Raw genomic sequence first — 13,947 nt, 5'->3', positions numbered from 1 at the left:
AACTGGGTGACATTTTTCATTTTTACAGCCATTACTGATGGCTGTATCAAGTGTTATATAAACTGTCCCGGGTGCAGTACAAACAACTCTTCGGGGAAGTTTCAGGACAGTCCAAAATGTCTGATGTGGAGGAGGATGACTTTTCATCCCTCATTATCAAGAAGAAGAAGCTGAGGGTCGGAGAAGAGAGAAAACCCTGCACAGATATATTTTCTGTGTCGGGTCTCCACTGTGATGCTTTGTCTGTCACCAAGGCTTTTTTTCTGCAAGCAGGATGAAGCCTAGTGATGCCTGGCTCTCTTCCTGCCTCACCTGACTTATACTCTGAGCCCTCTCTGCCTCCACCTGCAGCTTCCTCTTGGGAAGCTGAGAGAGAGAGAGTTCCTGTTCTCTTGGGACTTGGCTGTAGCCGCTATCACATTCTTCCTGGTATAATGTTAGTCCACTGGGCCCTTTTCAGACCTTTTCCCATCAAGGGAGGAGAACAGAGCTGACCTTGTAGAACACAAAGGAGGAGCTTAAGGCAGAAGTTAAGGCTGGGTGCTAGAGTCTAGGCTGCTTTGCCCAAAGTCAGTTTAGACTTTAAGAACCAAAGAGATGAGTCTTGTGGTAGTTCTTAGGTGAGAACTGAGGGCCAGACCATGGGGAAACCATGTGTGGTCCAGGCCCTTTGTGTTTCAAGTGGTCCTTGGAGCAGCACCATGGGCATCACGGGGGTGTGGGGGGGTTGTTAAAGGTAGAGAACCTCAGCCCCACTTCCTGAACCAGACCCTCCAATGATTCAGGTAGATAAAAGTTGGAGAACCACTTCCCTTGAGAATCCAAAGCAGGATCCCTGTCAGGAACTGAGCAGGGATGAGATGGGAGTGAGAGAGGTCAGGAACAAAGTTGGAGGACAGGGGCCTATCCTCCTGTCTACTCTGGGCCTGTCATGGAACCTTGCCCATTGCAGATGTGTTGTGCATAGTCTCTGCTTAACTGAACACTTACCACCCCCATCTACCCCCGCCCCCCCAGCCTCTGCCCTCAGTCACACAGCTTGGGAGGATTGTAGTGGAGAATTGTCACTGATTCTGCAATTTCCCTTAGGAATCTCCCAGTGAGATAATGACATTTTGGCATTTACTTCAGCACGAAACAAAACACAACACTGTGCTGAATCAGAGAGGCTTTAGCTTCATGTCCCTTGACAGTCCAAGCAGTGCCCCGAAGACCTCCTGGGGGTCTAACTGTCAACGTGCCATTTACACCAAATGGAAAATGAACCTGCTGGTTTGTGCTACCATCATCTGAGAACTCAGTGCCCAGAGGCCATCCCCAGAGTTTTGCCCTTGGGGGGAACAGAGGTTGCCAACCTCTGCAGGACCCCGGGAATGAGCCTGTGTGCAGAGGCCTTCTCCTGGCAAGAGTTAACACCAAGGTGCAGCTGCAGGAATGTGAAGGCTGGAGAGCCAGCTCGGAGGATTGCTATTGCAATCAGAAGACGGCCCGAGTCAGAGTTCCAAAGCCCTTTGAAGGGATGCCAGCTCAGACACATGTTTCCAATTATCATATGCAATCTCCAGACAGTGTGCAAGTTGCACTTTCATTATGTTAAAGTGAAAGGAATGGTGAGGGTGAGATAAAGGCGGAGAGGCGGCCAAGCCAGAGACTGGGCTTAGCCGTGGCACCGAACGAAACTCCAACACAAGTGCTCCCCTGGAACTGGGGGTGCATGGCACCTACTGAGAGTCTGCTTTCATTCTTATTTTGAGGGAATCAAGGAAACCCAGCTGATGCTGCTGGAAGGGGCCCCATCTCCAAAAGATATTTGATTGGCTCTTTGGGTTTTGGTCTGAACACAGGCAAGATTTTGTGGGAATCACAAGGGGACTTACATGGTGTCTGTACACACAATTTCAGGTTATTCAGGAATTTCCCCAAGGTCTGAATTTGAAGGAGAAGCTCGTTCCTTTGCCAGTTGTAGCTCAGAATGAGGTGAGAGAACAGAGAGACAGCTCTCTCTCTCTCCCATTCAAGGCTGGACTAGGCTTTAGGTTTGGATTTTACCTTGTTTCAAATTATGGACTAAATCCTAGCCTAGGACTAATAATTTCACTCAGTTTCTTTTACCAAACACAGTTCAGAAGTTGTTTCCTTTAGGATGTCTTCTCTGCCTTACTGTTCTTGATTGCTTTTTATTACTGTAGTCATCATTTGGGCATGTCTTTTGATTTGTGTGTCGCTCTGTGTTTCTGGTGTGTGGTGTGGGTGCATGTGAGTGTAGAAGGTGCACTTCCAGTGTGCTCTGAGTTCTCACAGGCAATTCACACATGTGTGCGTGCACATATACAATATCCTTGTATATGGACGTATATTTGTATATTGTGCTTATATCTGTGCATATGTGTATATATAGCTGCTTGTGCATTTACATGTTTTCTATGCAAGAATTTAGGTGCCAAGCACTGGAAAAAAAGTGCCATAAAAGACAACAAAGTAGGTTCTGTTATCTTCTGCATTGCGCATGTAAGAAAGATGAAGAGCAGAGAGCTAAGTAAGAGTTCAACATCTTTTAACCAAGCTAGTGGTGAGGCTGGGCTCTGACCTGGAAATCTCAGCCCTCTTTTCACTATGACCCCAACCTCTGGCAGCAACTTGTGCCTACCATGTTGTGGCCTCAACCATTACCCCACTTATTGTTGACACTAGGCAGGTGCAGGGGACAGGAGGCAAGGCCGGGCACAATGGCTGTGGAACTAAATTCTGCCTTAGCTGTCCTGAGACACTGAATGCCTGCTGCATGCATGACCACTCCCAGGTGTAAGGAATCCTTAGTGAGCAGTCCTGGGTTGTAGGGTTCTCCTCAAGGTGCTGTTGTGGGATGATCTGCCCAACTTACTCTTGGTCTTGGGTCCCTAGAGCCAGCTCCACATACCCAGGTGAACTTTGGGAAGGTCAGAGCTTTTTAATTGCAGACCCAAGTGAATTGCAGCAAAATACATCCCACGTGCTTGACATGTGGGAATGCTCAGAGCCAATGGTTTATAAACCTGCCAAGGGCTGGGGGAGTAGATATCCCAGAGAGCTGGGGAGCAGTTCTCTGGCAGTGTTGCACATAAACACAAAAGCACAGCCTTCTTGGCCACATAAGATGGTCATTAGTTTTTGAGCCCAGAGGCTTGCTTGGAGCTAATCCATGCAAAGTGCTTAGGTCCACGCCTGCACATAGCTAGCTCTCAATAAATGCTAATGGTCATTATTAGTAATGGTCACAATTGCTCATCACAGCATGAACCTATGATATAGCTATAAAAATGTGAACCTCATTGCCTTGTGAAAAACTGCTCCACCCCATTCCAATATCCTTTTAGAGTTTCTCAGCCAACTCTACTTTTCAGAACTAAAACGTATTACAAGTTTCTTAAGTGCTAGGTATTTATCTATATTTATGTATATGATTGCATTTAATTATCTCTTGGCCCTCTGAGAAAAGCATTATAATTATCTCCACTTCACAGGTGAAGAAATTGAAACTCAGAGAAGTTAAGCAACTAGCTTAAGATGACACAGCCTACATAGGGATGCCTTGCCTGTGTGACTTCAAAGCCCATGCTCTTAGTCACTATGCTAGAACATCTAGAATCTAGATGGCCTCCCTGAGGCCAGATTCAGGAAGGATTTGAAGCTGAAGAGCTGTTATTCTTGCTCTTACCCTTCTGAGCCGGGCTATGTCACATCCATAATCCATGATGTCCACTGACTGGAGGGTTCCGCTACCTGATGTCTATGTCCACCAATGAATGAATACCTAGCGAGGGCCGACATAGTAGCTTCTTTCCTAAATTAATAAAGGCATTGTTAAGTTTGGACTCAGTTACTTTGCTTGACACCTGCCTGGGAATTAACTGTTTTCCAATACGAGCTCTTGCTTCATGATCACAGTCCTGCGATACAGGCAGGATTATTTTCATTTCACAACTGCAGGAACTGGGCTTAAACTGTAGCCTGCCAAAGTTTTGGAGATAGGAATGGGGGAGCTGGGCCTGGAACCCAGCTTTGACAATGTCATCCCAGAGTTTGTATCATCACACTGGGCTGCTTCCTCACCCCCAGGGTTGGCTGATAACCTTGACTCTGAGTGGCCCAGTGTCTTGTCATTTCCCGGAACCAGGGGCTTTGCCTCCCTCTGAGGCACACAAGCTGGACTATGCGGCTGATTCCTTTGGAAGAGGAAGTTGCTAGAGGGGAGGGAGATCTGCTCTCACCCTCTGGGCTTTTGGGGAACCCAGGTAGAAACGTCACAGTGAGGAATATGAAGGAAAAGTATGGGGATGTACAGCTGCCACATCTCTATAGAGCAAAATGGGAGGGTTAAAGCTGTTTTCTCAACATGCTTAAGTGGTCAGGCCCTAGTGACCCCAATGGCAGGCCTCTGGGGGAAACTGGGGTGGGTCTGAAGGCCAGAGCTCCCTCCATATGAGGGGACAGAGGCCAAGCTGCGGACACCACCAGGCGCGGGGTTGTTTTTGGACTGCTCTGATTCTGCTCAGCCAAACTGATATCCCCCATGCTATGTGAAAACTCTGGCTCCCACGCTGGGACCCAGAGTGTCAGCCTACAGTGAATTTTGCCTTTGGGGAAGCTGGTGGTGTTTCTGGGCTGAGAGGCCTCCCCATACCCGCTGGGCAGGAGAGCAACCCACATGAAAACGAGTTCCTCCGCCTCTGTCCTCCTTCAGAGATTTAGATACTGAGCCTTCCTCGAGGCTCGCCAGGGGGGCCAACAACGTTTTGTCAGATGTCCCAGGAGTCTTGCAGTGCTGGGAGTAGCTCTCAGGCATGGTTTCTGCTGGGGTAGCTGTTCATAAACAAAACTGTCCTGCCTGGGAGCTTCCTGCTTACCTCCCTCACCACCTCTCTCCAATCTCCAGGGACCAACAGGCCTAAGAGAAAGGGTCCCAGGATCTGCTTGTGGAAGGAGCCTAGAACAGCACCCAGTAAAACCCCTAGACACCCGTCAGTGGGAGGGCTCCCTTACTGAGGCCTTTATCTGACCAAGCATCTCAGCACAGAATGTTCCAGTTGGTGTTTCTTGAACATAAATCTTTATTCCAATTGCAGTAGCTTTGAGGGGGAAAAAGGGCATATTTCATCATGCTTTTACCCTCATCAAGTGATTCTTGGGCCAAAGCTCCTGGCGTTTCCAATTGCCCTATTTGGATTGGGTTAGGGTTGGGCAGAAGAAATGATTGTGATCATTTGCTTTTTTATCAGATGGGCAGTTTGGACCTGTTCTCTTAAAACCAGAGTGGAAATTTCTTTCTTGTGGGGAGAGGGGATGGATAGGAGAATAAAATTTCTGTGCCAATGTAAATGCTCTGGGGAAAAATGTGGCTTGTAAGGCTGGGTCAAGCCCTGCTCCAAGGTAGATCCTACAGTTTCTCTGTCACCTTTATCTCTCTCTGAGACACTCTTGAGATACTGGTTCACAAGCATATTAAAACAAACAAACAAACAACAAACAAATCCCACAAAAACTACCCAGGGTGTTGGGTGTCTTGGAGGCAGGGGGTGCTGGTAAGGATGAAAGGACAACTCCCTCCAGCTCCTCCTCCTCTGCCCTGCCCCTCCCCTTCCTCACAACCCCCTGTTCCCTTTTGCAGTTAGGATGAGCAGAAGGCCATTGTGTCCTGCTGCTGTGGCTCACCTCTCCCCTGCATCTTGCTTGGACTTTTTTTGTATTTGTTCTTACTCCATTTATCTCTGTCTCTTCTTCTCCCCTTCTCCCCTCCACCCCTCGCTCTACAGGTCTCATGGTCCCAGCCACCTATGGTCACTTGTGGAAATTATCCAATAAAGAATAAAACATTTTCAAAAGGCCTTTCCTGACAGGTCTCTGGCTTCCCTGGTTGTAAGCTGAAGTTGAGGCCCCTGGAAGTTGCTGCTGGGGCTGCTCTTGGGTGGCAAGAGTGTCCGAGGCCCTAATGCTTTCTTGGAGTAATGAAGTCTTTCTGCAGGAAGCCACCAGGGGATAAGCAGAGGCGCAGCCATCAGTGCTAAGGCAAACTTAACATGAAATCAGATCTACCGTGACAGGTCTCAGGAGATTATTTTGTTACAACTTTTCCAGATAGCAGATCTCCCCCTGTACATAAGCAGCCTCACAGGTCTTTGGCGGAAGCTTCCTCCTGTCTGTACAGTGAGACCCCTGGGACTGAGCGGGAGCCTCTGTGAGGTCCGGGGGCAGCCCTGTGCCTACCCCTGATCTGTCTCTGATGAGACTCCATTAACTTTCCCAAGTGAAGCAATCAAGGCTCATGGATCCAGGCCGCGGGGCAGGTAATCCAAGGATTAGGTAGATTTGGCTCTGGAATGTAGAACAAAGTTGTACCCCAGCAGACTTCCCTTCCTAATCATGCCTGGTTTTAGGCTATTATCTGGAACCAGTGATCCTTGCCTTAAACTGCAGTACCGGCTGCGGTGGTGGAGGTGGGGCGGGGCGTGTTTATGATGGATCTTAGAGGGGGGTCAAGTTTGCCAGGGACAATTCACCCTGCATCTTCCAGAAATTTGCAGCAATCTCATTGAGGAAAAAGGACAAAAGTGCCAGCACACAGGATGCTTCAAAAATTTAATAAATAATGATTTTTAAAACTGTATAAACTATAAATTACCATGCAGTCATTATAATTTAAAATAATTTACAGGTTGAGGTAGGGAGGGGCCCAGGAGAGTGTGGAGGGGGCAGGTGGGGTGGGGGGCCGAGGCGGGTCAGCCTCTTCGGGCGGTCTTCCTGCTGAGCACGCACACACAGGCCGTGTCGATCCGGATAAACCGCCAGGCCGCCTGCTTGTCGTCGGTGGTCAGCGCCTTGACAAAGGTGTGAGTCGTGGTACAATACGAGTTCCAGTGCTTGGAGTCAATGCCCCGGCATCCGCTGTCGACGGGATTGGGGTCTCGGCACTTGGTCTCAAAAAAGTACTGTTTGAATACACTGTTGTTAATGTTCACCTCTCCCAGCACGGTCACCTCCTTGCCCTTGATGTCCGTGGCGGTGGTCTTATCCCCAACCCACATGCTGACGCTGTCGCACACCGAGAACTCCCCCATGTGGAAGACGGGGTGGGTGGAGGAGCGCTTGCTCCTGTGAGTCCTGTTGGAGGAGCCAGCGCCAGCGACCTGCAGGTCCAGAACCTGAGTGTCCGCCAAGGCGGGTGGCGGCTGGGTGCTGAACAGCACGCGGGGTGAGCGCAGTTGCCGTTTCTTAAACAGTCTGGGGTCCACGGTGATGTTGCGGGTCTGCCCTGCCACCCGGGCAGCTATCGGCGCAGCAGGCGCGCTGCGGGCTCTGCGGAGGGCTGTGTCAAGGGAATGCTGAAGTTTAGTCCAGTGAACTTGCGGGATGGCGTCTCCTGCTGGGACATTGCTGTCTGGGTATGGTTCTGCCTGTATGCCGATCAAAACCGCTGTGATCAGAGTGTAGAACAACATGGACATTACGCTGCGCACCTGGAATGAAAAAGACACCAGGGTGACTCAGTGGAGAAGTGCAGGTGTTGTGGGTCTGTCTCAGGGTCCCTCAGAGATCACCTTCCAAGAGGATCCCAGGAGGCTTCCCTTGGTGGTCCATGCATAAGGAGACCCTAGATCCAAATGGGGACACATTTGATGGTTAAGGGATGCTGGCAACAGTTACATGGAGACAGCAGGCATAAACCCTGCTGACCCAATCTGGATGTGTGGTTACCCTATTTTTGGAAGAGAAAGAGCCCCTGAAATCCTGCCCAGTAGCTTGGTGTGAGCGTGGGAACATCATTTTCAGAGTCTGTTGAGCTCTCCAACTGCCAGCGTGAGGCAGTGGAGGACGGGAATTAAAGATGTTTATGAGTGCCAGGGAGGCTGGGGGATGAGCGTGACACAGATGTGACAGCACTGGTCCTGCCAAGAGCTTTGATTCCCCTAGGAAAGCACCGAGAGGTGCTTCTGGGGACAGGTCCCGAAGCCTCAGCACTGAGCAATACCCCTCAGACAGCAGCACGGGGTCAGCTCTGAGATCTGGTAGCTTGGAACCCTTGTTATGAATCCACATAGCGTCATGTTTGGCAAAAGACTTGTGGCACTCTGGGACCATCCTAGTCCATGCATCTATTCAGCCACCACCTCATGCATTCAAACCTGCTACTGCTAATGGTTCCTCTTTGAGTGACGGTTTTAGATGTTCATACATGTATACTTTTAATTTTTCAGGGGCTTGTGAGTCAGGTTAGGAATTACCATCTTCCCTTCACATGTAATGATTCTTAGAAAATCAGCCAACAGGCCTAAAGTCACAAACTTTTGTTTGTGGACCAGAAATAGAGTACAAAATTGACCCCTTACTAAGCCAGTCTGACCTTCCAGCCTCCTTCCCACCCTCTCTCCCTCCCTTTCTTTTCATTCTTAAACGTATCTTTTCTTTTTATTGCTTGTTCTTATGTGAGTGTAGACCAAACAGCATGAACCCATCTGTCCCCAAGAGGGCTCTACGCTGCATGGCAGTTGCCCACCAGTAACACTACCCATCCCCTCCAGTAATTGTGGGACAAGCTCTGCTCCTTGGGGAACCTCTGTCTTCTCCTCTTGAGCTCCTATTCATACCTGCGGATGTATAGCAATGTCGCCTTCTCTGTGAAGCCTCCCCAAGTCTTCTTGGCAGGATTCGAGGCATCCCCTATAGCATGTATTCCCCAAACTTCCAAGTCTATCCTTTCTCTGGTCTCTTTCTCTCACAGGTCATTTTTTCCCTACCCTCTTTTCCAGCCTGATACAGACACCCCCTGCTCCTTGAAGCCTTCTCAGATCACACCAGTTGAAGGCGGCCTCTTTCCACTCTGAACTTCAGCATAGCCTATGAGCATGTGCAGCGTGCAGGTCCTTCCTTCCCTGCTAAGTCAGTGTAACGAAAAGAACTCTGCATTGGATCTGGGTTTAGAAAACTTTGTTTGGATATCCCGTTCAACTACTTGTTAGCAAGAAGAAAGCTACTTAATCCCTCTGAGCCTTAGTTTCCTTGTTGATAAAAGGTGGACAATAAACACTATTTCCCAGGGTGGTGGTTAGGATTAAGCGTGTGCTTACAAAACATGTGTTAATTCTGAGTCATTTCCATCTCCCTGTGGCCACGGACTTAATCTTCTTTGGTTCTTTGCTGGTTATTTACTCTCTGAACTCCCTCCATCCACAATTTTTTTCTCACATTGTTTTCTCTCTCAAACTTCTTGGGAAGCAAGCATTTGGGCCTGTCTCCCCACTGTCTATGAGGTGCTGAAGGGCAGAGCCATATCCCATCCACCTGTGTAGCTGGGTACCCCATTCCTTAGCAGGCACCTCTCTCGCCTTCCCCAGCAGATTCTGCATAACCCTCTCCTGGTGATGTGATGTGGATAATCGCTCACATGTCTGGCTCCTTGACAGTGTTTTAAAGCTGTGTGATTTGCATATCAAGCATTCCGTGGCCATGTGAAGTACATGGTAGGTCCTCAAAAAATATGATGAGGATGAAGGAGAGAGTGAATGGGGGTGGCCAGAGGAGCTCACCTTCCGTTTTCTTTCCTTCACGGTCATGTTTTTTTTTTTTTTTTTCTCTTTAACTTTGTGCATAAGATTATGTCCTGCTTTCCCAATCGGCTTTAAAGCAGTGTGTTCTTCTCCTCAATACTGTGCTTTGGTTGAGCTCAAAATAGCTCTCTGGTGAGATACCAAGAAGGAAACCACCAAATTCTTTTCTTTTTGGTTACTTTGAAGAATGTTTTGTTTGCTCCAGTTCTTTAGCCAGCCAGGAGGAGGAGGGAGCACATCTGGGCTTTTGACCACCATCAGATCTGTTGGCCAATGGTCTTGCTGATCAATGTCCAGCCAACTCTTATAGAATTGATTACTCAGTTGGCAGCTAATTCAAGCCTTTAAATTTCGCTTCTTTCGTTTCTTCTTCTCAGAACACGGTATCTTTCATCAGGTGAATTAGGGGAGAAGAAACAAAACTGAAATTTATCCCTTTATATCCAAATTAGTAACACTTGCTAGAATTTGGATAAGGAGATGAAGAAAAATGGATTGAAGTTTAGGCTTTCAATGGAAGTAAGGGACATCTGCTCCTTGTTCCCCACTGCCACATCCTACAGTCTCCTTTGGTGAGCTCATTCCTTCCAAGGAATGAAGCTCAACTTTTTGTGCAGCTGAGGCCCAGACTTAGATCTGGGGCCTAATTGCTCCTTTGAAGTTAGTTCAGAACGTTCGGCTTCCTCAGGGCAACTCTCTGCAAGACCTCCAAAACCAGAATCTTCATATTCACAATCTTCTTATCATCACCCCTTTTCTTCCTCTGTATTCAACAGCAGCAGCCCCCTTTCGGACCACTTGATGACTTATGAAGTAGTTCTGCAGCTTCTCTTTGGATCATCTTTTCACATCCTCTAAAATGTGCTCTTCCCTATTTTCCTGCCTTCAGCCACCAGCTCCAATGCTCAGCTCATTCCAGACATCTGCTCTTTCCTCCCTGCCTTCCACCTAGTCTTGCATTGAGCCCTTTTGGTTCTGCTGTGGTAGCATTCCTTGAAACTGTCCTTTCATTTCCATTCTCACCTCTGTGTGCCTGGGTCAGGTCATAGGAACTGTCTCCCACACAATGTTCTGGACCTTTAGCTCTCTTATCCCAATGCCTCCTACCCTGGCTTCCTTACACAGTTGCTTAAGGCACTGTTCAAAGGAGCCAGTGGTGTACTCTTGTCTAGAGACCAAGAAGGGACTGGACTGGTCAGCTTGGCCATCAGGCCCTACCCCTTTTTCTCCCCTCACACAACATTCATTCCAGGCCCATGAGCTCACACATAGGTGAATCCCGGGGTGTCTTCACTCAACCTCCAGTGTCAAAACTAAGTTTTCAGTTTATATTGAGGGTTTTGCCTTCTAGGTACCATAAATCCAGATATAAGGAAACATTTAAGTATTTAATTGTTTTTATAAACATCTGGCATCTCAGGTTTCTGAGCATCATGTAGATTTTTTTTGTTGTGGTTGGAGATAAACATCTTTATTGGAGAGGAACTTGGGGGTTTTATTGTACATGGAATTAAATTATAGTACTTCAAACTGAAGAACACATCGGGAAGACAATTATTTAAAAAGAATCTGGTGCCTCCCTAAACACATACCAAGACCTACGAACAAAACACCAACTGACTTCTCTCAGGGGTAAACCTGAGCATCATGTAGGTTTGATCCCAAAGTATTTAAAATGCCCATGATAGAAATATGCAGCCAGAGAGCACCAGTGGGTACAGGCACCTGCATGTCTACTGGCCTCCACCAGGTCAGGTGTTCCACCTGAGAACAGAATCTACAGTTCAGACTTTGAAATCTCAGAGACACATCTTAGAATGAATGAAATAAGATAATAATTATCATTATCATAATGGGCATATTTGTCTAATTAACCATCATGACCGACCTGGGAAGTAAGCCATATGGGAACCATTGTACAGAGGAGGAGACGAGAAGCAAAGGTGCAGGAAGATTCAGTAGCACATGCAGGGATTCACACCTGGTAGAGGAACTCAGGGCCAGCCTGCCAGTATCCTTCCTGATCTGGAACTCCTCCCCACCCTTCCATTCCACTGGCCAGGTGACCACTGACCTTCCATCTCCCAAGGTCACCTACTCAGAGAGCCTGAGGGGTTGTGTGGAGGTTCTGACCGATGGTTCATTTGAGGCCTGTGTTCTCTTACTCTTGCTGTACTCCTGGAAGCCATCGGGCCAACCGGAGGGCACAAGGGGCTTCCTCTCCCGACAGGCTACGAAGGTCACAGTGGGAGCATTGCTAGGCACTGCTCCAGGCCTCTACTGACCAGTTACCTCTGACCCCCTTCCTTAGCCTGTGGCTCACTGCCCTGTCACTTTCGGCCTCCTCTTCTGGCCGGTCCAGAGCTAGACACCTTAGGGCAGTATGTCGCGACCCCTTGCCCGCAAGGAAGACGCAACAACAGGAATCTTCTTTCAGCCGTTTATTCAGGCCCCTGATGTTTCTTCTTCTTCCTCTCGGATGCCCCTCCCAGCCTTAATAAAGCATCCCAAGCCCCAATGCGAAGCTGCTACGTGGAGCTTTCTCATAGGGTGTTAAAAAATCACGTGCCAACTCTCCCAAATAAGGAGTTGTTTGTCACAGACCACAGCGGAGCCAGCGCCATCTTGTAATGGTGACCACAGTCCGAAGAAATGGCTCACCACAGCAGTAAACATGTTGCAGGCATTTACTTACCTCAGTGTGGCCAGGAGAGAAAGCTGCTCCCTTGGAAAAGCTGTTATTGGGCCCAGACGCTGAGCTGAGCTTGGGTCCAGCATGCCATCCAGCCCCCTGGACTGCACGACCATGGGCCAGAACTCTGTGGAGAAGGAGAGCTGACATGAGACAGGTTCCTCACCACATTCCCCAGTAGAGGCATAGATAGATACCTGGGCCCAAGTGGGGAGAGATGTACCAAGGGAACAAGTCCTGTTTCCCTTTGTTCTAGGATTTTACCAGCTCAAAGCTCAGGATGAAGCTAGAGTCTAGCTACTGAGTTTGCCAGGGGCCTGGTCTTGCATGGATCTGCCAAGGCATCTGCCTCTCACTCTTGCCTGGACACAGCCCATGGCTGATCTTATACTTTGGGTAGGTACTTTCAGACCCACAGCAGAGTCCTACCTTTGCAGACCCCTAATCAAAATGGAAATTGTTCTGTACATTGCACATGCACAGATGTAGCAGACCCAACTCTAGACCAGCCTAATTATGATATGTTTCAGGAGAAAAATTCCTGACAAATCAGAAGAAGTTCATGCTTTGATGAAAATGTAGATGAGCAACCGCGGCAAATTAGGCAACCTGACCATTTCGTACACAAGCCTGAGTTCATATAGAACTAAGACATGAATTGCCGAGCACCAAGTTGAAATACAAATTTTAGGAGTTGGAAGCTATGGAGATGACATGATGAGAAAAAAAAAAATTCTATTCAACTTCAACATATAGTTTCTAGAACTAATAAAGGGATTCTGTTCTCTTACTTCTGTAAACCTGACCTATGTAGGTGTTTCATTCGTTCAATAATGTTTCCTGAGTGAAAGGCACTATTCTTGGTGCTGGGAACACAGCAAACGAATAAGACAGACAGAGCTTTTACTCTCATGGAGGTTATAGTCATATAAATAAATATGTTCAGATTCTGTATATCATGAAAGAAATAAGTAGGGTATGATGGAAGAGGCAGCTGTATCAAGGAGCCACTACAGACATAGCACTCAGTAAAGAATTCTCTGAGGAAGTGGTCATCAAGTTGAGAGATGAAGGCTGAGAAAGAATCAGGGAGAGAACATTCCAGGCAGAAGGAACAGCAAACGCAAAGGCCCTGGGGTAAAGATAGGTTGAAGTAATGGAGCATGAAGGAAAGAAGCATAGAAAATGAGTTGGAGGGGTAGAAAGAGCCAGGTCTGCAGGAACGCAGCCAGGAGCCGTGGTTGTATACTCAGGTAAGTAGGAAGGGATGAGGATTTAAGCAGGAGAGAACATGGCATATTTGATGAACAAATGAATGATTATTTCGATCACAGAATTTGTTGTAGAGAAAGTTCTAGGGAAGATAGGAAGGGCCCTTGAAATGGTTTTCATTTGCTACTGGAAATCATGAGATTAAGGTCTGGGATGCTGACATTCCTCTTCCTTTACCACCCTGCTCAAAATATCTCAAAAAGTAACAAAAATGTCTTTCAATACTCAACTGGGATTCAGGCCGAGGGATAAAAACTTACTCAAATACTCGCTGGTTGTGGTGGAGCCCACTATATTCCCATTGGCTCAGAGGCTGAGGCAGAAGCATCATGAGTTCAAAGCTAAGTCTCAGCAATGGTGAGGCTGCTAGCTACTCAGTGAGACTCTGTCTCTAAATAAAATACA

The 13,947-nt window shown here is 47.8% G+C and overlaps 1 protein-coding gene across 4 annotated transcripts in view; it reads right to left on the bottom strand.

Annotated features, from left to right (window-relative positions):
* Positions 1–6,595: 6,595 nt before the first annotated feature.
* Positions 6,596–13,947, bottom strand: part of NGF (nerve growth factor) — a 48,953-nt gene continuing 41,601 nt past the window's right edge. For all 4 annotated transcript variants that reach the window (XM_081305496.1, XM_081305495.1, XM_081305494.1 and 1 more), the window contains exons 2-3: positions 12,274–12,397; positions 6,596–7,490 (exon numbers count right to left, since the gene is read on the bottom strand). In XM_081305496.1, the coding sequence (XP_081161622.1) occupies positions 6,753–7,478 (726 nt within the window). In that variant the 5' untranslated portion in view covers positions 7,479–7,490; positions 12,274–12,397 and the 3' untranslated portion in view covers positions 6,596–6,752. The remainder of the gene's footprint in view (positions 7,491–12,273; positions 12,398–13,947) is intronic.

This window comes from Spermophilus citellus (genome assembly GCF_964194105.1).
Source record: "Spermophilus citellus genome assembly, chromosome: 9".
Taxonomy (NCBI): Eukaryota; Metazoa; Chordata; class Mammalia; order Rodentia; family Sciuridae; genus Spermophilus; species Spermophilus citellus.
Note: the sequence above shows the minus strand (reverse complement) of the source record. Positions and strands in the feature narration are given on the sequence as shown.